Here is a 25898-nt window from a genome sequence, read left to right as displayed (position 1 = left end):
AAGCTTCATGCTACCTCAGCTAAGGAGTGCCGTTTTTTGCTTCTACTGAACAATTTGCTGTGAAAAAAAAACATCCATCTGGACATGATGTTGGCTTGACTTCATTGGTGTGTGATAAATATGTTTATAGTCGGCCAGAAAACTGTGAAAAATTGTGACTCTCTCTCCACGCCCCTCTTCTATGACGCAATGCCGTCTGTTTCTATCCCCAGTATAGATACAGACGGCATCTCTGGAATCACCCATATATGGTCATGTTTTAAAACAGTTAAGGGGGAAAACAGTTTGGAGAAAAATCGAAACTTTCTCTAATTATTCAAAACTACTTTAACAAACGCTGAATTATGAATATTGTTTTCTACTAAATAAAGATACAGAGACATGGAGAGGAACAAGGTTGTTCAACAGCCCATGAATACATAAATCACGGAGAATGCTAACATGATGCTTCATGTTGTAGCGCTAGCTACAAGTGCCGTTTTTTTCACTTCTACTGAACAATCTGATGTGAGAAAATATCCATGTGGGTCCGATTTACACTTTATTTATGTGTGATAAATAAGTTTATATTCCACCAGAAAATAGCTAAAAAAAATTCTTCCCCAAAGATTCTATTTTCCCCCTTGGCGTAGCCATGCCCCCTTATGACGTGATGCCATCTGTATCTATGGCGCTGCCTCTGACTGTCTGCGTTACCATGGAGATACCTTTCTGTACTTTTATTTAACAGATTGCATAGTCTCTTGAGAACAAGAAGGTTCAGGTGTCTTTTATGGTAACCATGGATAGATTGTTAGGTACATAGCAAAAGAAAGGCATCATACATCAACGTCTTACTTTGGCGTATGCTTTTGCTTATTTCCTTTTGTTAGAATTCTGTTCACGTAACATTTCAAGTCACGCTACATTCCTTTTCTCAAAAAAACAAGCCTATTTCCCGCACCCTCTCCTCCTTCTAGTGCAGAGGCCAAGTTTACAAGGACGACAGATTCTACCTTACTGTTCAGATTGTGCCCACAAAGCAGTCGAACCACAATAACTACTTTCTCTATAGCCTTATTAAAATGTGTTAGCTTGGATTCGCACCAATTACAAGCTGTAGTTTATTATTGCTTCTTTGTAAGTTTTTCAAACACACCCGCTCACTCTGTCTGTGGGCTGTTGTTTACTCACCCTGGTTCAAATTCATATTAATAAAATAAAACAGGAGCGTTCTCTGGTGCGCTGTCCTTATCTCCTCCTTAGCGCCGCGAACTGAGGAGCTGTCTGCCACACCGGCGCTGGACTCAAAGTGCATTTTTATGCGGCGTCCTGAGGGTTTGTGAACGTAGGGGAAAGTGTTTCTGCTTCAACCCACATGCTGCAACTATTCACGAAGAGAGCGCATGATGGAAACAAATAATAAGAAACATCAGGCCTGGTGTAGGAGGAGAGAAACTTTGTGGTTCATTATTAAACAAAGCATAGTTTATTGAACTGTAGTTCATAATTATATGGCTGAATTTTAATAACGAGCTGCTCCCTATGTAGATGGAACAACAGTACAGCTCTCTCTCTGTACAATTCAGTATATTTAGGAAACTAATTGATTACGTTTTTTGACTCATTGACTGCCAATGACGTCTATAGACGTCAATTAAAGCCTTGAGCATGTCTGGTGTTAAAATCTTAGTGGTGCTGCCTAATTTTGCCACATTTTGGGTGATTTCACCTATTTTCTACGGACGATAACTAAAGAATGGAAAGAGGTACAAACAAACGTTTTTTTTAGATGAAAGAAGAGATTCTAATCTTTCTTTTTCTGGGTTTCGTGTTGACATAGACCTAGAGCTTAATTTTCTGTGGGTCTTGAAAAAACTGTCAAAATCCTGAAAAACCTCTGGCAGTGGGGGGCTCTCTGATTTGAAAATGGCTGGCAGTCAATGAGTTAAGTTGAGGTCGACTGTACTGCCTCTGGAAATGTGCCTCCTGTGCATGAGGTTCCCCAACTTTTCAGACCGCGACCCCCACAATCTCCAGGCCATGAACTCAAGACCCCTTACTAGGGGTGTAACACTGCACCGTGCAAAAATGTGATGATCTGCATCGTACTAAAGTGACGGTGCAAGTTTTAGTCTGTATAGTGCTTGTCACGAGTGTATGTGCGCTCCCAAACAGGGTGTCATCATCATTTACCGCTAAACTGAAGGCGGTAGACACCACACCTTCAAGCAGTGTTGGGGAGAATACTTTGAAATTGTATTTAGTTACAGGATACTGAATACTCGCCTTAAAATGTATTTTGTCTAATCAGGGTACTTTATTCATCTTTCATAATATTGCATAATATTCATGCTTGAAAGCGGCATATGAATAAGAAGATGTTTAGGCTACACTTGTTATACGCCTGTTACAAAGTTATTTACCACTAATTTGGAATGCAAATAAACTTTGCAAACGACCACAGCCCAGAAGGACATAGCCAAGCTTTTCCCCTGCTGTTTTGATCCTTTCTTTCTTATCAATATTATGAATATGAAACAGAAATTTAATGATTGAGTACTGCACCTTTGTTTTTAGGAATGTAACTGTATTATAAATTCCCACAAATGAAAAAGTACCTTTATTTAACCTTTGTTTAACCAGATAAAAACTCATTGAGATTTATAATGTCTTTTACAAGAGTGACCTGGCCGAGTGCCTGAATACAGTTGAATACAATGAGTATTCTAATATGTATTCTAGCGTGTATTTAGTTACTACCCAACACTGCCTGCAAGGTACATTGTCCAAAAACACATGAATCTGTGTGTCTTTGTAAAGGTTTCTCTTGAGTCCTGCTGATGACCAGGCTGCGGTGAATAATAGATATAGTGCGCCTGACAAATGCGTAAAATCCAATCGTGGCCATAATCCACCTCAAAAGCTTTGTTTCCAAAAAAGCACAAGTGTGATGTTGTCCAGGAACAGCACAAACACAAGCCTCAAATCAAATGCGCTGGAAAGTGAAAATGAAACTTATCACTAAACGAGCACATGGCCTACACTGGCTGTTTTCTACTTTACTAGCTGAGACCCGGCCTTCGGCCGGGCCTCGCTAGTCTCCACATTTGATATTCTGAGATTATTAGTGATTACAAAGAAATGTCCAACCCGTCACACAGTTCAGCTGTAGACCAGTGGTTCCCAACCCAGTCCAAAAACTATGGCCACTACAAATGTGTAAAATAATGAATGCTAAAAATAATTTCAAACAAACAGCAATTGGAGTGTTTGATGCACCCGTACTCCTTTCTTATAAACTACAACGACAATATGTTCGCTAAACTCGGGGAATAGAATTGAAGAGACAGCGGAATAATTATGGATAAATATTAGGGGTTCAGCTCTAACGGTTTGGGTCACGGTGCAGGACCCGTGGTTTGGTGCATCCCGGTAGTGTACAATCAAGAAAATAATAAGTTGGTTTTGAACTGAAATAGCCTAATGATGGTTGTTAGACAGTATTTATAACCTTACAATAAAATTGGCAATGCTTTCCAAGCTGCTTTAGAAGAAAATGTACCTCTGGGCTCACAATACGTGAAAGCAAAATAGAAAACAAATGGTCCAGCAGCAAAGTAAAAAAAAAGAAAAAAAACTACGCAGTGCAGGCCATGCGCTCGTTAAGTGGTAGTTTCATTTTCGCTTGTACTCACACGGAGGATAAATCAGTCGGAGCAGCGCGTGTGATTAGAGGCTCGTGTATTGGGCAATGTTTTGCGTGTACTTTTTTTCGGAGACAAAGCTTTGGAGACGGAATGCGGCCAGCGCTGGATCTATAATGAACCACAGCCTCGGTAACTGCAGGAGAGACTTAAACAAAGACACGCAGAAGTGTTTTGGAGGATGTATCTGTACCTGTGCGGAGCGTCTACAGCTGCAGTTTAGGGTGAGTGACGATGGCACACATCGCCCTGTTTGGATGTGCGCGCGCACACATACACGCGCACACACGCACGCACGCGCACCCGCACGCGCACACACCGCCCTGTTTGGATGCACGCGCGCACACATTCACGCACGAACGCACACACGCACACACACAAACGCGCGCGCACACACACACACATCGCCCTGTTTGGATGCGCGCACACGCACGGCAGTCAGATCGCGGGCACTCGCGTGGTTGTGACGGCGGATCAGCCCCCAGCACCAACCACGCACAAACTCACTACTGTTGCCAGGCTTCCTGGTGTTCCCAAACAGTCTCCTATCCCAGTCCTAACCAGGCCCGTCCCTGCTTAGCTTCAAAGTCGGTATGGGAAATAAACATGGCGGCGCCCAGGCGGCGGCCATTGAGATAGCGTTTTCTATTATAGATAGATTATGAAGCAGCTTTGAAAAATTAGAAAGCATTGCCTTTTTTTTAATTGTTTTTTTATTACATTCATTATGTCTTCTTGAGTAATAAACTTTAGTTTTTTGGTTTCTTTTTGAAAGACACTAGGTAGAAACAAAACAAAGCTGTTCAAATACCTTACGCGTTTCGACGGACAAGGAACTACTTCGTCAGAGGCGTCTCCCGACGTGCATGATGCGTCTCTTATTGGGATGTTGTTGTTCCCAGGCGTGGCCACACTGACATAAGCAATAAACCTGTCACGCCTTCCGCCGAGTGCTGGTTAGTGGAGAAGTGCGTCCCATGTGTGCACCAGGGTAAAGGCGCCCTCATCTCTGTTGATGGATCTTATTCCTCACTTTCTGATCTCTATGGCCTCCCGGATCCAGCTCTTGTATTTGTGCTCTTCCGTGCCCACGATCCCTTTTGCAGTGCACTGCAAAAGGGAAAATCACATTATGGACTGGGAGGGGGCGAGGATCGTGGGCACGGAAGAGCACAAATTAATTATTTGACGGCAAATCTACTTGTTCCCTGGGGAAAAAGCAGAAGTGTGAGAATTTGCGAGATTTACGGTGTTATTTTGGACACATTTCATCTTTTGGACGAAAAAATGTACATGGGGCCATTGGCCATGCGAGTCGCTGAGGGGATTGCTGTCCCAAGCCCCAAGCAAATGCCCTGCTCAGGTTTGTGGCATGCTCCCATTTAGTGATAATATTCTGGTAAGTTATACTCCTAACATGCGCCTTTTTATACCTGTATACGCCTTGGTCAAGGAGGGTCGTATCAGCCACCTGCCATTTCCTCTGCCTTTGATTCGCCTTTTTGTGTTGTTGGTATAAATTGCCTCTGTAAACTATTTTATTAAGATGAATCACGGTCAGGATGAATGAGTGTGTTTGAGAGTGCGCATGGGGGCAACGGATGGAAATTAGCCCAAGGCTACAATCCGGTGTGGCTTGTTTACATGCATGAGACCCATGTATGTTCATTAACATGCACTGTCTCGACTAAATAAATCAATAAATCAACATCGGACCTACTGGTGCTGGCCATCTCCAGCTGGTGTTGATTGACATTTTGTGTAGACTAACCGCTCGCAATGTCACAAAAGCATTTGCACTATTCAATCATCCGCCTCTTCGAGCATGTGGTGGTTTGTTTGTATCGGAGGGAAGAACCATAAGGGTGTATTGGTACGAGACTTTCCAGCCCTAATACAATTGAACATGATGTAACGCAAGCAAAAACACATTTATCTTCACAATATTAAAAGTGTGTAAAGTAATTTTAACTAATGCACTGTAAAAGAATTTCTCATTCATCTTTTTCCAGGTTTGTGCCGGGACAGTGGTCTGCCTGCAGTGCCTCCTGTGGCCTGGGCGTGCAGACACGGGAGCTGAAATGCCAGGTCTTTCTGTCCTTCACTAAAACAGAAGTGGACCTTCCGGAGGAGGAGTGTGGAGGAGACCGGCCCCAGACGCAGAGGCCCTGCAACCTGGGCCCCTGTGGAGGTCCCGGGACAGGAGCCTCTCAGGAGCTGCTGTACCCCCGGACAGAGCTCCATAGCTGGGACTACAGAGGGTTCACCGATTGCTCAGCCTCCTGTGCCACAGGTGAGGGTTATACTAGATATTAAAAGTTGTTTTTGTAAATGCCTTTTGTCATTTAATTACGATTTCATTTAAAAAGCATTTGTTATTTTGTTCATGTGCAAAACGAGTGGCATGTGTAAAAGTGCAGCAGCGGCGGACTCATTAATCCTTTCTTTTTTCTTCACTCAGATCAGTGTTTCTAATACTGTAATACAGGCAATTTGAAATGGTAAATGAGGTGCAACATACTCACAAAATAGCTATTTGCAATTTCCCAGCTCGAACTTGCTATTTAGCACCTGTCTTGATAAATGACTTCCCTTAGGGATCAGTTTCATAGTTTTGCATTAGGCTTTTTCCAAATGAAAAAGACCCTGCCTTCCATCTCAGGAAAGGGCACTGATACACAGAATCATGTATATATGTTCACATCTTTCAAATGTGTCAGCAGATGAATTGAGCCATAGTTGTTCTTTTGTTTTTGCAGGTAAGCAGACGGCCATAGTGAAGTGCGTGGGCCGCGTACAGGGGAACGAGGTGGACGACTCTCTCTGCGACGAGACCAGTAAACCTCCTGCGATGATCCGCATCTGCAACACTGAGTCGTGCCCTCCCAGGTCAGCGCTCTGGAGGATTTGTATCGGGGTCTCTTACTGTTTTCAGCCAATAAGTTACTTCAACCTCTTAAACCCCCGCCTTAAATCGAGCGCATTTTCTACAGTTTGACCATTACCCAAATCTAAAAGCTTCTCGACTGGAGAGCTCACAGCCTATAGGCCAGTGTAACATCTCAATTGAAAGCTAGGACCAATGGATGCATGTTGCACTGCTTTATGACCGCAACGCTAGGGGCCGCCATTGCCCGCTATTGCTGTAGTACCTCCATATAGTGGCGGCAAAGCGAGCTAGTTTTCCATTAGAAAGCATTGCACTTCACGCACGTTCTGAACAACCGTAAAGCCTGGTACCTCATTTTTAAAACTTTCTACAGCTAGATATTCCTCCTGTGATGACGCTGGGTTAGTTACAATTAACAAAACCTGGCTTTTAGAAATCTCGTGTACTAATGAGGACTCCAGCTCCAATGGATAATGCCGGTGTACGGCAAAGACCTACAAAACTGATTGTAAATTTTTTAAAGCTGTTTGTTGTGATTTCGTCTCTTTTTGGCGACTTTTTGGCATGATTTCATTGTTTTTGTTGTTGTGTTTTTGTCATGTTTGCCTTACGTTTCACTCTTCTGTTGTGTTTGGTTATGTTTTTGTTGCTTTTTTGTTTTGTTTTTGTTGCTTTTTTCATTTTGTAATTGTTGCTGTTCCTGCACATTTTTGTCACTCTTTTTCTTCTTCTTTTTTGTGTTGTTGTTGCTCTTTTCTCACTTTGTTGTTGCATTTTCATCCTCATTTTTGACACTATTTTGACGCTGTTATCAAGAAGCTTTTAGATTTGGATAAAGCTAGACTGGAGAATATGCGATAAGAGGTTAATCTATCTATAAAAATAGCGTTATTTTGTAGCCAGGATGATATTTCAACACAACATGGGCTTTCGCTGCCATTTTGCCCGGTCTCCCTATGTCAGTGGACGTTTCCCCTTGTCACATCAAACCAAACATGCACAATAGGGTCCTGCCATGGTTCTAGACTCCCCTATCGAGAGTTCATTTGGACTTTCTTGGTTAAATCAATAAATAATCAAGAGTAAAATAAGTTACTGATTTGGTCGGGTAAATGCGTAATTGTTTTTTTGGGCAAAATCCCTCCAAACTCTTTTGTTTTGTCACAAGAATAATTCGAAAATAATGAGGCCTTTTCACCATCAGAACTTTTTTTTGACTGGATCAAATACAAAAGGCTTTGATGGGTGTTTTTTTTCCCCCTCATTATAATGCAAATGTATTAACTATTATGTTTAATCATATTCACAATGAGCTTTTGGCAAAACGGCAGTAAATTATGAATATTAAGTGCAAAACAAATTATTTTCTACTTCTAGATTTACAAATATGCTTCCTTCTAGCTTTATTTTCTTTTCAACCACTAACAGCATGCCTCTGGATGTGGGAGACGTCCTAACTACCAAACAAACAAGTATTGAGCGAACACTGAAACTTTAACCTTCGTGAATCAGACTGTGCAGAAACAACATCTTCTTCTCCGCCATATCTTTAATCTATCTGTCTGTAGCCGCGCGCCACACGGGGGGGGGAAACAAGCGCACATTTCTCTGTTTTACTTTAACAAGATTCAGACCTAAACGCGACGAGAAAATGTTTGTTTGGGAACTTCAAAGTCTCTGTTGGGATTCCAGGAGCGGAGAGAGGCAGATAAGATCGGCGAAAGTTTAAACAATCCGAATTACGCCACAATACGGCGAATTAAGGCTCTGATTTGTAACGTAAACAACTGCGCGAGGAAGCAACGAGCTGTTTGGAAAGAAGCTGCAGCGACGCGGGGATGAAGCGCAGGGGTGGAGCGAACAGGGGCGGTCAAAGAAATACTGGGATTACAGCAGCGGAGTCGGGGAAAGTAAGATCACACAGCACAAGCGAAAACGCGGGAAGCAATAATAGTTTAACAAAATTTCTACAGTGTGCTCTCTCTCAGACAGACATCCTTTCCACAGCCACGGGATGTCCCTTTTGACAGGGTTTTGTAAGAAATGTGCCAGTCCTTGCTTTAGCCGTGGTTGACACCTGAAACATAAAATGCCCTCGCAGAAATGATCCGATACGAGGCTCTTGCTTATTGACTAGATTCAGGTGACTTTGACCTGGCAGTGTAAAATTCACCATTCATTTTCATTCATCTACTTTCATTTTAAGAGCCAATAAAATATCAACAGATTCACAGGTTATGAGTCGCGTAAAGAGTTCACAATCGATTGTTGTAAATTCCAACGTTACCAAAGAAATCTAGTAGATTAGGGGGTTATAGCAGGCAAACATTGGGCCTCATTCATAAAGATCTTCATAAAAACCGTCTTAAAATCCGCACTTTCAGAAAACTGTGCCAGATTCACGACACATTCTTAAAGGAACAGTCCACCATTTTTCACGTACTGAGATATGTTCTTAGCTGAGCTTAGACGAGTTGATCCGTACCTTTGTGCGTGTGCTCAGTCACGCAAAACGACGAAAGATGTTGTTAGCATTTGGCCCCTCCTAATGTATTCCTATAGCTCCAAACGGGGACGAAATTGGAAGCTGCCACACTCTTCCACGGGCACGCACAAAGACCATACAGGTACATATCAACTCGTCTAAGCTCTGGTAAGAACTTATCACAGTATATTAAAACGGTGGCCTGTTCCTTTAATGAAGGACAATCATTCCCACCTGTATTTTAAGGTTGGTGGATGCCAAATTGGAAGTGCATGCGTGTTAGGACTAATTAATAGGGCTGGGACAAAATATCGGATCTGACCGCAGTACCTTTACTTTATAAGTATCATTTTAAGCATTGCAATACTTTCAATTCTTCAACACAATTTTCTTTTTACACATTTTTAGGTAAACATATTACTTAATACTTCACAATCACAATTACTGTATCACAATGCGCATCGGATCGGCCCCTGAGTATCGTGATTTGTATCGGATCGTGACAAAAGTGGATCGTCCCAGCCCTACTAATTAGCGTATGTTGACACTCACTGTAAAATGACAAAAAGTGCCACAGTCACCCAGAGGACATGAATGGCAAAATGCAAATTCAAAACTAATAGACCCAAAAGAATTCAGAACTTTAAGTGAAGTAGATGCCATCGCGTAGCTCAACGAGGAGAGCACCCTACTTGTAAACACTAGTTTGCATGATCGAGGCCGACGCTCATCTATATCAAATAATGTCAAGGCAGTGAGCGTTTAGTGCTATTTATGAGCGGCAGTATTAATTGCACATATGAAGTTTTTGCAGTAATACATTACATTTACTTGCAGTTAATAATATTACCTACTTAGTATATGCTATTATAATTATATTTACATGTTTCCTGGAATTAATCAAGATAGTGCACTTTTTCTATCGAATTATTATTATTTAATATGGAGATATTTTTGTGTGTGAGAGTGCTCCTGCCAAAAACCTTCCTTAGAAGACTTTAAGAACAGATGTGTGTGAAAGAACGTGACGGTCATAAGACCCAATGTCCATAGGCTAACATTAGCTTTATAAAAATGCACATAAGTAGAGAAAAGACTCCACTAGCTGCTGGGTCACTACTGACATCTGAAAATGGAAAAAAAAACACATCCGCACAGTAGTTCTGACAACACAATCCTGGGCTCTGTTGCTTTTGTCCCAAACGTGACAGCTAAATTTGGCAACTCTAAATTGCTCAAGATGAACTCCACCTTCTGCCCAAATGTCTTTTATTGATGCTTCAGTTCCAGGTCGGCAAAGGTCTACTCCCCTCAGTTTCAGCTGCGCCGGTGAGGACTACATGCACTGATTGTGAGATTTGAGATTCTGTTAGTCGCTCCTCATCCGTCTAAAGGCATGTAATGCAGAGTGCTATATTATCTCCATAAGCCTTTCTCTTCAACAGCACATCATCTGACAGTCGCGGTCGGACGCCATTCTTTACATGAAAAGCCTTTTTTAAAAGCCTATTCATATTTCATCGGCGCGAGTGAGAGCGCATCTGTCGGCTCTGCGTCCTATATTCCCCCGAGTGTTCCTGGCATCTCAGGAACATACAGTACCACTCCTATTCATTAGAGATACTAATGCTGCCATTGAGGACTGACAGCTGTTGCAGTGTTCAAGATTGTTTTTTAAAAGTGGTATGCAAATGCCATCAAGTTTAATCCATTTTCCCCCATCCAAAACTAAATACTTCTAAGAATTTATCAACCAAGGGGTAACTCAAGATCACAAGAATGACATTTTAATGATTTATCTGAAACTTTATAAACCAAGTTACATGTATGTTTTTGAAATATGCTCACTGGTTACCACATAGCTGATTAATCTTCATTTCAACTTGAAAGACTGAGTGGAAACAGAGTGGCGTTAGAAGAGATTTATTGGACATGAATCATGATTGGGGCTCAGACCTCTGAAGAAGACTGATTTATCTATATGAAATACACGGCTATGATGAAAGATTGATGGAGTCTTCCCCTGGAGTCTGGACACTGGTGGTGGTAGAGGTTGAGGGGCGGAGGAGGGGCGCAGCACAGCTAGGACATGGCTGAGCGATGTATGAGGGAGCTTAAGAAGGGGATCCTGGGCAATGAATGGCTGAAGCAGGAATGAGCAGCTGCGGTGATTGGCTGTCACAAAGGTGCGGCTTGAGATGAGACTGTGATTGGTTGAGGAGCTGCCGGCGATGAGGAAATGAGTGCTGTAGGTTGGTCTACCGAGTTGAACTTGCGCAGAAGCTTCAATATACCTTTAAAGGGGCTAGACGCAAGTTAGCCATTTTATACTCACTACTGCCACCTCAGGTCATATGTGTAACTGCACCTTCTATATTAAGCTCGTGCATGACGGCAATTGGGACCCGAAGTAACACCATTTTTAGTGATAGTGCAGGATTTTAGAGGCTGTTGTGGGCTCATTCTACACAATAGGACATTGTTGGAACATGTGGGGGGAGGAAAATACTTAATTTTAACATTTTTAAACTCTGTATAGTCCCTTTAAATTTTGATATTTAGACATTTTTTTCGTTTCAGTCTATGGACGAAAAAACGATGGACATTTTCCCTGAAACAAATGTCATTCCCATTGTTTTACTCCATTTTGCTCAGTTTGATGATGCTGGTGTTTTGATGGACAGGACAGTGGCTTAGTGGTTAAAACATTAAGCAAGAATGTGCCAGTTTCCTCTACCGTAGTTTCCTAACCTCCTGTAATTTAAGGTCAAATGTTCACTTTATTGTTTGTTTTTGCAATGGTGTTGGTGGCTTGCATTGGAAGATACTCTAAACCTAAATATCTTTATCAATATCCAGACTGAAAAATCTATTCTGTATCCTAATCCTTTTACAACATTTGAATTTGGATTTTAAAGGGATATTTCAGGATTTTTGACATAGGGCCTCATTTCCTAGTTGTCCAGAGTGTTATTGATTTCTGGAGATATTTTTTTCTTAAATTCATGGAGTCCTTATATTTGAAGAGCTTAGTGGCGCTAGTGCAAGGCCAGTGCATTTCTATGGTAACAGCTAGCCTGCATTAAAAACAGTCCGACCTGCTCCACAGAGCACCTGAGGCAAATCCCTTATAACGCCAGACTACCCATATAAATGTCTGCGTTAATAGAATCATGTTTGGAATATAACTGACCTTGTATCACATGAATTACCGCATTTTGAGGGACTATTTTCTCGCCGATCACTCCGCCGCTGCGTAGCTTATACAACCACGAAGCTGATGCTGCTCAAATATAAGTTCTTATAAATGCAAAATAGTTATATTGATTCTATTAACACAGACATTTATATGGTTAGTCTGGCGTTATAAGTGATTTGCCTCAGGTGCTCTGTGGAGCGGGTCAGACTGTTTTTAATGCAGGCTAGCTGATACCATAGAAATGCACAAGCCTAGCGCCACTAAGCTCTTTAAATATAAGAACTGCATGAGTTTTAGAAAAAATATCTCCAGAAATCAACAACACTCTGGATAACTAGGAAATGAGGCCCTATGTCAAAAATCCTGAAATATCCCTTTAACAGCTTTACATAAACTGTGTCTGTTTGTGGGGCATATTATCTCAAAGTGACATCTCGTGTGTGTGTGTGTGGGGGATCATATATGCCGTGAATCCCCACCTCATGTCGTCTGCGTCCTCTCCCGCCGCCCGCTGTCTTGACTGATACTTCTTCTTTCATCTCCAGCTGAAGGCAGTTTGTTTGAGCACACATTTGATCATCCCTGCCGAGTTTTCTCGAGTAAAAACACAGATTCGCAGCAGCACCTGCCGTTCGCTTCCAATGATCAGAACTGAGACGTCCCTTTGTGACGCGGCGGATGCAATTCCAGCTTCTTAAACGGCATTATGGTTTAGTTGAAAGAATATGTGGGTCTGCAACGTGGCACAAGCGCTGACGAGGAACGCTCTTCATCAATTCGCTGTATACTGCTTTGGCCACGCATTAAAGGCTTCCCCGCCTAACACAGCGTGTAGCCCCATCGTTAACATTACTGTGACTGAGTAGTCTACCTGTCTGTCTGAACGAGCAGCATCTTGAAATTTCAGCTACTTTCACGGCTGTTCCTTCTTTGGACAAAATGTGATAGATATTGACGACCGCAGACATGAAACGCACCACAAAAGATTCTATGACCCACTCAAACCGCTTTGCTATTTTGTCCTTGTGAAAAAAATCCATGGCCAATTTATTTCCCTGCTCATAACACAATTTATTTTTTGCTCTGACTTGAAAATGTGCTTAATTCCCTAAGAGCCTATATGTCCAGCCTAAATCAAATGATGATAAATTCAACACCAGCCCATGACCCCTTGATCCTTTAGACACACACGCATGCAATAAATCGATCAACGTGTAATTATCTAATGGTGTTTAAACGACTGCCGGCCACTGTATGCTTGCAGGCATAATTGCAATTATAGTCTCCATTGTCCAGGGATATCTGTGGTCTGCAGGGAAGCAATTACTCACGTTAAGAAACATATGCAGTCATGTCAGTGTTATATCTTCATCAAGGACATGTCTGGTGTGTTGTTTAGTTTCATTGATTTCAGTAATCCTGTGTATTCAGCCCGCCTCCCTCTTCTGCACTTTAAAATGACATTCCACACACTCTGGTAAATGTCACGCAGAGCTTTCCACGATGTGAATCTGAGTTTTAAAGTCTAGACATCGTCACCAAACTTGTTCAAACACTTTTCCCCCGAGCAGATTAGCATTTAGTTTTGCCAACAACTATATATAGTTGTGTAAAACAAGGGTGACTGTGAAAAACGCCAAGGCTAAGATGTGCAAAGTAGTTGTAAAAGCCTGAATAATGCATAATGCAAGACCTTTACGAAGGAAGGTGTTTTATTTTCTGCAAGCAAAACTTTTTTTGTTAGTGTACAATAATGTGGGAGAAACAATGTAACAATGCCCCGTGTCGTATCCCGTTGGCAGATGGGAGGTGACGGACTGGTCCTCCTGCTCCTCCTCCTGCGGCGTGGGAATCCAGACCCGGAGCGTGTTCTGCATGAGGCTTCTCTCCGTGGACATGCGCGGCGTCCTGACCGTCTCCGAGGACCAGTGCCGGGACTTCAAGCCCCCCATCCTCCAGCCCTGCAACCAGCTGGACTGCCCGCCCACCTGGGACACCGGGCCGTGGCAGCAGGTACAGGGGAGCCAGCTGTCTCATTTCAATTTCAGTCGATTGATTTGGTCAGGACAATGCATGTTAATGTGTTTATTACATAAATAGCCACATGCCGGGATGAGGCTGATGAATATTTACAATGCTGTGGAAATAGAAATGGGATGGTTGGGGGGGAAAAAGACATGTTGTCCGACCGGTTTCATTCAGAGAATACTGTTAACAGCAGGTGATCATGGGCCTGAAGATTCACTCTGTCACTGCGTCAAACACATTAATGAGTGGAAACAACTTAATTCCATGACTTAGGACAGAAGTCTTAGAGAGGTATAAAAAAAATGCTACTTTTTTTTTTAAAGCAGTTTTAAGTAACTTGTTTACCTTAGTAAATCCTTTTCGTAGTCCCTCTGGGGGTAATACAAGTGTTAATGGGACGATTGGAGGGTCTTTTATCTCCCCCTGGTGTCTCTGGCCAGAAAACAATTGCAACTACTCACACACTAATAACACACGAATGGAATCACGAAGAAGAAGCTAACAGGCTTAGGTGGCAAAGCTAACTACGGGCTAGCGCCACTTAAACAGTATTTACAACCAAGTTTGAGTGAAAAAAATATGTCCATTGTATAATTGGATATACAATATCCCTCTCTCCCTTTGTCTTTTCTGTCAGTGTAGTATTTACTCTCACGGACAATTAATGTGTAAAAAATGCAACACTCTACGACACTTGCAGTGGAGCTTATGGCCTCTAGGGGCAAGAGTTACTTAGTACTGCTTTAAGCTTTAAACCATGCGGTAACCTTGTCAAAAACATACCTGGAGTTTTATTTAAACATTTTTAATAGGGACGCACCGATATCGTTAGTTATACCGAGTTATATTGGAAAAAATATGCAGTATCGGGCATCGGCTACAAATATCCCATATAGAACCGATACAAGTTTTGCCTCGCCCCACTTTAAAAACACAACTTTCACCACCTAAATGTAAGTGAATATGGGCTTGCTGTAAGGCTGCAACGACGCGTCGACGTCGTCGATTACGTAAATACGTCGACGCCGTTTTTGTGCGTCGACGCGTCGCTTGTTTACATTTCACTTCCAGCGTGGCTGCGCGTAATGCAAACGCTGCGACCGAGTCGTCAAAAGTCGTCAAAAGTGTAGGAGTATTTCCAGAAACGGCCTAATAATGTTGTTGTTTGCACACTGTGTCGAGCGGAAATGTCATATCACAGCAGCACAACTAACCTGGCTAACGCCAGACTGCTGTGTGCGCTCCAATCATTTCGAACTGCAGTATCACCTGTGATTTTAGTCTGGCGTTAGCCAGGCTACAGCACAACGGCTATGAGCGAACATGTGAAACGAAAACACCCGCGGCTGCAAGAGCCCCGTATCTCAGTCAAACTACGGTGTTGTTTCACTGATTAATCAACGCGTTGTTACGGGGACAGGCTCTAACAGCGCGCACTCACTCTCCGCCTACTTTGCCACATATAAAACCAAAACGAAGCAGTCTGCTGAAGTGAATGAGCAGGAGAGACCGACCGCCTTCCCCGTCTCTCCCAACACGCGAGTAGGCTACTTCTCCGCTCGTGTCCCGCTCGGCCGTCTGTCTCCCGGTTCTCGCTTCGCCTCATGCTGCCCTCATGCGCGGCTGCATCCCGTCCCCGTGTCCCGGGCGCTGTTCTCATGTTTTCTCTGCGCGGACTCGGGGCATCGGCCACACACTCATTTAAACTCTCTTGTTGTTGTGTCGAGCGGAGAATCAGGACAGTAGTCTGATGGACAGACGAGAGTAAAGCCGTGTCCGTGGCCTTTTTGTCTCAAAGAGGAGTTGAATCCACATGGTTCTCACGAGCACAGTAACTTACAGTAACTCTGGTTCTCTGAATGTGCACAGTCTATAACGAGTTGAGCGACTCACAGGCTAATTCTCAGTGGTTAGACAGAAATAACCGTCAGGTGCAGGTTTCAGTTAGTTTTAAATCAGCGGTTCCCAAACTGTGGGTCAGGGCCAGAAGTGAGAGAATGGGCCCATTTGCCATTTACTATTTTAAAAAGTGGGGAAAATAGACTAGTAGTAAATAAATATATAAAAGCCATGCCATTTGGACACATCAATGTTTTTTTCTTCATTTTAAATGAAAAAATAATCGGTAACATGAAAAATAATCGATAGATTAATCGAAAAAATAATCGATAGATTAATCGATTAATCGAAAAAATAATCGATAGATTAATCGATAGAAAAATAATCGTTAGTTGCAGCCTTAGCTTGCTGTACCTCATTGAAGCTAAGAGTCTGGAGAATTCAATCGCTGAGTTACTTTTAACATCCGCAAATGTATATTGGATCACCGCACAAAATGCCGCGACTAGCAACAGCATGCTAAAGCTAGCGGCAAATAATCAAGGCTGAATCAGAAACTAAGATAGAAATACCTAAAGTAGCCTAATAGAATTAAGTAACCGCTGCTGGAGCCAAGGGTTTCTATTTTAGTTTATGAAAATGTTTAATGCACAAGTTGTAATTATTAGATCACTTCATGTGAGCTGTTTATATTAATGCAATCTAAAAGTCTGTAATGCAAGTGTATAAAAAATCCAGTGATCCTTGTTAAACGTTTTCCATTAGTTTATTAATAGATATACCTTTAATTTTCTCATTGAGAGAAAGACACTTTTAAGAAAGTCTCTTGGTATCGGTTAATATCGGCAGATACTCAAACCCCCAGTATCGGCATCAGTATCGGAAGCAAAGAAGCTGGATTGATGCATCTCCAATTTTTAAGTAATATTATTTACTTTGGTCATTTATTTTTCCATTTCTTAAGCGCTTTGATTTGGATTTTCTGGATTTTGTTGTGTCACAGAAGGAACACAAAACCTCCCCTCTCATTTTTAGAGCCCATTAACCCCTCCAAACCGCTCTGCACCCAAAGTGTGTTCATCGCGGTGCAGTTGATGATTTGCTAGCAAGCTGTCAGCTGAAAGTGAAATCACATTACTGCCTTCACTGGGCGCTCCGGGCCAATTCGACCTTCAGTTCAGACCTTTTTCTTCCTACTAGATATTATGTCAAATCTTTTCAAATAAAACTGAGGCTGAGGTACCCAAATATATGTTTTTAATCCTCACTCACGCATGATATATTTTAAATCAATAATGCATGTAGATAGTTTGTAATTAGATTGTTTTTAAAATTTGAAAAAGTAGAATGTATTTGACAAAAAATAAACACATACACACACAAAGCTTAATAGATGAATAAATGGAATCGATTTGTACAGTATATACTGTGTGGCAAAACATCCCACAACAGCGTATTTAAACTTGCAGACGATAATACGATGCTTTACATTTCTGACAACAATGAGCTGCACTGGAGACGAGGTTGGCGCCCTGATCAAATGCTGCAAACAAAACAATCTGGCCCTGCATGTGGGAAAAAAACGAAAGAGCTCATGGCAGACTTCGGGGAGCAGAGATCACCTCACACGCCTGTGCAAGTGAATAGCACTCCTGAATCTGAAGTTTCTTGGCATACAGAATTGTGAAACTCTCTCTTGGTCTCTTCACATCAGCTGTGCAATTAAAAAAGCTCAGCCGAGACTCAAAATGTATGGTTTGTCAGACGTACGATTGAAAGTGTTCTGAAGGAAGGAAGTTTGCTGGTGTGGTTTGCCTCAGATACAGGACCTGTGCGATAAGCGGGACCCCGGTCATCCCGCGACATTCCCTCTCCTCTTGCGCCTCAAACCCTTGCTGTTGTTTGTCCCGCAGTGCTCGCAGTCGTGTGGTGGAGGCGCGCAGTTCCGGAAGGTCTTCTGTAAACAGCTGCTGTCCACGGGGGCCTACAGGACCCTGAGGGACGGTGAGTGCGGAGGGAACAGGCCCAACAGCACCCGCGGCTGCGCCAATACGGACTGCGCTCCCTTCGTCAGCGGCGGAGACTGGAGTAAGGTGAGCGGGGCATGCGGGGCACATGTTTTACAAATTTAATACATTGTGTGACCGCCAGGCTCTGAAACGTGAGGTAATGAGTAATAGCATATTTATATTTTTCACCGAGGGCCCCATATTGACATGTATACAATATGGAGGGCCAAACATTCAGCTGGGTGTATTTAAGAGAAGTTTAAACTGTGCCACACACCTTTATTCAGGCTTGGAACCATAATGCCTAGCTCTGTCTCACAATAAATGTTACTTTTTGAGGTTTTAATTGTGTGGAATTATTAGGCTTGCAGTAAAAAGTACCATACCTGGCAATGTTTGGACATGCCTGATATTGATCATTCTATTTCTAAAGTCCCTCCCTTTGCTGATTTCAGACACTAATATGAATCCCCAGAATACCACTTTGACCAATGAGAGAAGCTTTTCTCTGAACCGGCCTGTCAGGTCCAATCAAGAGGGAGGGGGGGACGAGCTTGATAGTTTACTTTAGAACATTTTGTTACTAATACTATGATATGGGGAGCCGTATGGGACAAGTCAAACAAACTTCAAGTGTCTGAGAGGAGTTATACTGTGTGAGAGGAGTTATACAGTCTGAGAGGACTGGAGTTATACAGTCTGAGAGGACTGGAGTTATACAGTCTGAGAGGACTGGAGTTATACTGTGTGAGAGGAGTTATACTGTGTGAGAGGAGTTATACAGTCTGAGAGGACTGGAGTTATACAGTCTGAGAGGAGTTATACAGTCTGAGAGGAGTTATACAGTCTGAGAGGACTGGAGTTATACAGTCTGAGAGGACTGGAGTTATACAGTCTGAGAGGAGTTATACAGTCTGAGAGGACTGGAGTTATACAGTCTGAGAGGACTGGAGTTATACAGTCTGAGAGGAGTTATACAGTCTGAGAGGAGTTATACAGTCTGAGAGGACTGGAGTTATACAGTCTGAGAGGACTGGAGTTATACAGTCTGAGAGGAGTTATACAGTCTGAGAGGACTGGAGTTATACAGTCTGAGAGGACTGGAGTTATACAGTCTGAGAGGAGTTATACAGTCTGAGAGGAGTTATACAGTCTGAGAGGACTGGAGTTATACAGTCTGAGAGGAGTTATACAGTCTGAGAGGAGTTATACAGTCTGAGAGGAGTTATACTGTGTGAGAGGAGTTATACAGTCTGAGAGGAGTTATACAGTCTGAGAGGAGTTATACTGTGTGAGAGGAGTTATACAGTCTGAGGGGAGTTATACTGTGTGAGAGGAGTTATACAGTCTGAGAGGAGTTATACAGTCTGAGAGGAGTTATACAGTCTGAGGGGAGTTATACTGTGTGAGAGGAGTTATACAGTCTGAGAGGAGTTATACAGTCTGAGAGGAGTTATACTGTGTGAGAGGAGTTATACAGTCTGAGGGGAGTTATACTGTGTGAGAGGAGTTATACAGTCTGAGAGGAGTTATACAGTCTGAGAGGAGTTATACTGTGTGAGAGGAGTTATACAGTCTGAGGGGAGTTATACTGTGTGAGAGGAGTTATACAGTCTGAGAGGAGTTATACAGTCTGAGAGGAGTTATACAGTCTGAGGGGAGTTATACTGTGTGAGAGGAGTTATACAGTCTGAGAGGAGTTATACAGTCTGAGAGGACTGGAGTTATACAGTCTGAGAGGAGTTATACAGTCTGAGAGGACTGGAGTTATACAGGCTGAGAGGACTGGAGTTATACAGTCTGAGAGGACTGGAGTTATACAGTCTGAGGGGAGTTATACAGTCTGAGAGGACTGGAGTTATACAGTCTGAGAGGAGTTATACAGTCTGAGGGGAGTTATACTGTGTGAGAGGAGTTATACAGTCTGAGAGGAGTTATACAGTCTGAGAGGAGTTATACAGTCTGAGAGGACTGGAGTTATACAGTCTGAGAGGAGTTATACAGTCTGAGAGGAGTTATACAGTCTGAGAGGAGTTATGCAGTCTGAGAGGAGTTATGCTGTGTGAGAGGAGTTATACAGTCTGAGAGGAGTTATACAGTCTGAGAGGACTGGAGTTATACAGTCTGAGAGGAGTTATACAGTCTGAGAGGACTGGAGTTATACAGGCTGAGAGGAGTTATACAGTCTGAGAGGACTGGAGTTATACAGTCTGAGGGGAGTTATACAGTCTGAGAGGACTGGAGTTATACAGTCTGAGAGGAGTTATACAGTCTGAGGGGAGTTATACTGTGTGAGAGGAGTTATACAGTCTGAGAGGAGTTATACAGTCTGAGAGGAGTTATACAGTCTGAGAGGACTGGAGTTATACAGTCTGAGAGGAGTTATACAGTCTGAGAGGAGTTATACAGTCTGAGAGGAGTTATGCAGTCTGAGAGGAGTTATGCTGTGTGAGAGGAGTTATACAGTCTGAGAGGAGTTATACAGTCTGAGAGGAGTTATACTGTCTGAGAGGAGTTATACAGTCTGAGAGGAGTTATGCTGTGTGAGAGGAGTTATACAGTCTGAGGGGAGTTATACTGTGTGAGAGGAGTTATGCTGTGTGAGAGGAGTTATGCTGTGTGAGAGGAGTTATACAGTCTGAGGGGAGTTATACTGTGTGAGAGGAGTTATACAGTCTGAGAGGAGTTATACAGTCTGAGAGGAGTTATGCAGTCTGAGAGGAGTTATGCTGTGTGAGAGGAGTTATACAGTCTGAGAGGAGTTATACAGTCTGAGAGGAGTTATACTGTGTGAGAGGAGTTATACAGTCTGAGGGGAGTTATACTGTGTGAGAGGAGTTATGCTGTGTGAGAGGAGTTATACAGTCTGAGGGGAGTTATACTGTGTGAGAGGAGTTATACAGTCTGAGAGGAGTTATACAGTCTGAGAGGAGTTATACAGTCTGAGAGGAGTTATGCTGTGTGAGAGGAGTTATACAGTCTGAGGGGAGTTATACTGTGTGAGAGGAGTTATACAGTCTGAGAGGAGTTATACAGTCTGAGAGGAGTTATACAGTCTGAGGGGAGTTATACTGTGTGAGAGGAGTTATACAGTCTGAGAGGAGTTATACAGTCTGAGAGGAGTTATACAGTCTGAGGGGAGTTATACTGTGTGAGAGGAGTTATACAGTCTGAGGGGAGTTATACTGTGTGAGAGGAATTATACAGTCTGAGAGGAGTTATACAGTCTGAGAGGAGTTATGCAGTCTGAGAGGACTGGAGTTATACAGTCTGAGAGGAGTTATACAGTCTGAGAGGACTGGAGTTATACAGGCTGAGAGGAGTTATACAGTCTGAGAGGACTGGAGTTATACAGTCTGAGGGGAGTTATACTGTGTGAGAGGAGTTATACAGTCTGAGAGGAGTTATACAGTCTGAGAGGAGTTATACAGTCTGAGAGGACTGGAGTTATACAGTCTGAGAGGAGTTATACAGTCTGAGAGGAGTTATGCTGTCTGAGAGGAGTTATGCTGTGTGAGAGGAGTTATACAGTCTGAGAGGAGTTATGCTGTGTGAGAGGAGTTATGCTGTGTGAGAGGAGTTATACAGTCTGAGAGGAGTTATGCTGTGTGAGAGGAGTTATGCTGTGTGAGAGGAGTTATGCTGTGTGAGAGGAGTTATACAGTCTGAGAGGAGTTATGCTGTGTGAGAGGAGTTATGCTGTGTGAGAGGAGTTATGCTGTGTGAGAGGAGTTATACAGTCTGAGAGGAGTTATGCTGTGTGAGAGGAGTTATGCTGTGTGAGAGGAGTTATACAGTCTGAGAGGAGTTATGCTGTGTGAGAGGAGTTATGCTGTGTGAGAGGAGTTATGCTGTGTGAGAGGAGTTATACAGTCTGAGAGGAGTTATGCTGTGTGAGAGGAGTTATGCTGTGTGAGAGGAGTTATGCTGTGTGAGAGGAGTTATGCTGTGTGAGAGGAGTTATACAGTCTGAGAGGAGTTATGCTGTGTGAGAGGAGTTATACAGTCTGAGAGGAGTTATGCTGTGTGAGAGGAGTTATGCTGTGTGAGAGGAGTTGTACAGTCTGAGAGGAGTTATGCTGTGTGAGAGGAGTTATGCAGTCTGAGAGGAGTTATGCTGTGTGAGAGGAGTTATGCAGTCTGAGAGGAGTTATGCTGTGTGAGAGGAGTTATGCAGTGGGCGGCACGGTAGTACAGCGGTTAGCGCTCGTGCTTCACAGCTAGAAGGTCTGGGTTCGATTCCTACCAGGGACGAGCCTTTCTGTGTGGAGTTCGCATGTTCTCCCCGTGTCTGCTTAGGTTTCCTCCGGGTACTCCGGTGTCCCCTACCACTAAAAACATGTACAATAGGTGAATCCTCCAGCTGAGTGTTTCTGACAACCAGCCTGGCTGCACATCATGGAGATGGGTCCCCGAGCGCCGGCCCATGCTGGCAGCTCACTGCTCCTACAGGTCGCCCCCAGCGGCATTGAGGATGGGTCAAATGCAGAGAGTGTATTTAACTTAACCTACTGTGTATGAGAGGAGATGTACTCTGTGAGAGAGCGGATATACAGTGTGTAACAGGAGTTATACAAAGTGTGAGGGAGAGATGTGTAGAGAGAAATAGTGAGTATATATTAGGTTTAGGATTACGTCCAATACGGCTCCCCATACAATGAAGCTGGTGGAACATTAGTGATGGGACTTATGGGTCTTTAATGGGAGCCGTTCATTTGGGAGCCATTCCCTTTATAGAGCCGTTTAAAAGACTGGCTCTTTAGAGTTTGTATGCTTCTTTTATTTTTAAGTAAATGCCCTCCGAACTGACTTTATTTTTTAATGAAAATGTCACTATTTCACACATCAATAATTCCCTCTATGGAGTTTGTTATCGCAAAAAACAAGCACACGACCCGATTAAGCTTCTATTGCTCTCATTCACTTAACTTTTTCTCTGGCCCTCTCTCACTCACGCTGCAGGGAATAAAACGTATGAAAGTGAACTGAATTTGTTCATGAACGTCACATCGTTATTGAACATGTGTTGGATTAGTTCCTCTATCCCGGGTTGACAACCAGATGTGTGGCTACAAAGCGCGTTATCAGTTGTTTTAGTTAACCCTGGGTTTCTCTCAGGATATGTGACGCATTCATGTGAAACAGGAGGAGTCAGCACCACACACAGTTCACATGGATATCAAAATCTATGACTAAACTCATGACGAATATATTATACAGCGCCATGATTGACACGAGTCTGAACCGAGCAGCACATAAGGAGAATGTTCACATTGGTTTACAATCTTTATTACAACTAAATTGCAACACTTGTGCTATTATTTGGACGGGAAATAAGCTTTTTTCAAGTAGTCTTGTAAAATCAGAAAAAGTTAGTGCAGGAAAAGTTACAACACGATCTCTCCACTCTATAAAATCCACGTGTCCTTTCAAATAAAGACCAGGTTATGAGCTAAGGGCATGTTTCCATGGAGATCGACCCTGATAGAAAGTACCGCAAAACCAGGGTTAACGCTAAACTTACCCCGCTAAGCGTCTAATCCAGCTTCGTACTACATAGGAGTGGCCTTTTGGTCCAAGAGGGCAAGAATTGGATTGTTTACTTTGAAATTTCACTTTGCAAACGTTCAGATTAGAACCATAGTCCTGTTGTTCATTATTGTTATGTTGATTGTAAATGTGCCTGTGTTTTTATGGAAGTGTGTGTGCATGTTTTGAGCCTGTCAAAGACGAATTTCTGTCGCCTTCGGGGACAGACAATAAAGTTTCTTCTTATCTTATCTTATCTTATTATCACTTCAAAGAAACTCCGTGGTTCATGGCACATTTCATAATGATAAGCCAATGGTTAAAATGTAAAATACTGTTCATAATTCGCATAAAAGTATCTGGACACTAAATAAGTGACCTGTACTGTTAAACGAGTTGTTCCTCAGCTCTCTTGTTTACTTTCTATGGAAATGTAATGCAAATCTATAGACGTAGCAAGCTGTTTACAACAATTCTTTTGCGCTCTTGGGAGATCTAAGATGCTCAATTGTAAAACAGCACGGATTGTTTTGAAAAATTCGACATAGGATTAGGGCCTCATGGAAGAAAAAGAAAAGATTGTCTGTATCTGTATGACTTGTCATTGAAGAAGTTGCAGTGCCTCTACATTTCCGTGGGGCTGTATTTTCTTGTCCTCTTGCTTTGTGCTGACAGTGCTCGGTGTCGTGTGGTTTGGGCGTCCAGCGCAGAGAGCCCCAGTGCCAGCAGCTCACAGCCTCAGCCCATCTCCTGACTCTGTCCTGGGACAAGTGTTCGGGACTCTCCTCTCCTCCGCTCATCCGCACCTGCCGCATGATGGCCTGCCCCAGTAAGAACTCACACAGCACTACATGAAAAGAAACTATTAGTGGTTTAGGTCTGTGTTCACTCATCATTCACTGATGAAAAGCATTTTTGCCAGTGTTGTGCGACAGCTGCTCCACTTTTTTGTTTCTTTTAAAGAGAAGAGCAAAGTAATTTGTCGAAAATAAAAGGTAGTCAGATGTATTAATGGATATGTGGCCTTGAAGTCAATACATTCAGTATGTGATCTTTTGCAAAGCAACTTCAGTTTGAAAGGCCAGATCGTATTCATCTAATCTACATGTCGTCAATAAACTATAAATGTCGTTCTGTATTAGGGCCCGACCGATATGGATTTTTTGGGTCCGATACCGATATGAAGAGGGTTGGTATGGTCGATAGACAATATTTTAAGTAATTTGATTTGATGTGTTATTGTTTTGTTTTTTTCATTGAAATTAGTCTATAGTTAAACATGTATTATTGTAGTAGAGGTTTCAATCACATAAATATATAGAATTATATCTAATAGAGGTCGTTCGATGTGGGTTTTCTAAGGCCGATATGCACCACTGATATTTTTGGACAATATTTTAAATGTCTCGTCTGTAATCCTGTGTATGATGCTTCTGAACGTGTCAGTGTTGATCTGTGACAGCAGGGGGCACTATAGATACTTCAGAGGGAGCTTGCTTGAAAGACAAAAATCAGTAGATTCCAAAACAAAAAAATGGTAAGTCTCTGTCTCTTATGGTTACAAAATTATACGCAAAAGTCTACAACATAAAATAGGTGTACAAACTTGTGTCCGTGTTTTTCTCTGCGATGTTTCTACACTCCCTGAGGCCTAGGAAGTTGTGGGAGGGCCGATAAAAAGGCCGGTCGATATATCGGTCGGGACCTATTCTGTATAGGTATAGTGGGAAGTTGTTGTTTTTTTCAAAGAAATATTGCAAATCACATACATTACATCAGTGGGAAGTAAAACAACCATATTCTTCTTGTCATTCAAAATTGTGAATAAAGGCTGGATCAGTGAAGCCGCTAAACTGATCCCACCGTGAACTCCACATCGACGTTCATTCTCTTTGAACAGAAAATAGTGCCGCTGCGCCGCAAAATGCCATATCTGTCTCTCGTCCATTTTAAAATAATTCGATAACAGCGCCAGATGTGTGGTGCTGTGAACAGTCCATGTTTACTTTGTGCTTCGCGCGATGCGTATTTTTCTGCGTGTGCGGGTCGCTTTGGGAAACATTTTGTTCACACAGGAGAAGTGATACAGGTCCCGTCTTCAAATTACACTCAGTCGTGAAAGCCACTTCGCCAGGCTCCACTAATTGCATCTACAGTATTTGAGCTTTCATCGCACTTTCCTGGGCCTTCAGCTGCAATCGGCTTTCTTTGCACACCAAGACACATGTAGTTG

At 42.7% G+C, this 25898-nt stretch overlaps 1 protein-coding gene across 1 annotated transcript in view; it reads left to right on the top strand.

Annotated features, from left to right (window-relative positions):
* adamtsl3 (ADAMTS-like 3) overlaps positions 1-25898 on the top strand; it is a 272825-nt gene that overhangs the window by 203890 nt on the left and 43037 nt on the right. Inside the window, exons 16-20 of the mRNA XM_079555014.1 lie at positions 5699-5979; positions 6446-6575; positions 14063-14273; positions 18041-18220; positions 24341-24494. Of these exons, the coding sequence (XP_079411140.1) occupies positions 5699-5979; positions 6446-6575; positions 14063-14273; positions 18041-18220; positions 24341-24494 (956 nt within the window). The remainder of the gene's footprint in view (positions 1-5698; positions 5980-6445; positions 6576-14062; positions 14274-18040; positions 18221-24340; positions 24495-25898) is intronic.

Source organism: Gobius niger, assembly GCF_951799975.1.
Source record: "Gobius niger genome assembly, chromosome: 4".
In the NCBI taxonomy this organism is placed as follows: Eukaryota; Metazoa; Chordata; class Actinopteri; order Gobiiformes; family Gobiidae; genus Gobius; species Gobius niger.
Note: the sequence above shows the minus strand (reverse complement) of the source record. Positions and strands in the feature narration are given on the sequence as shown.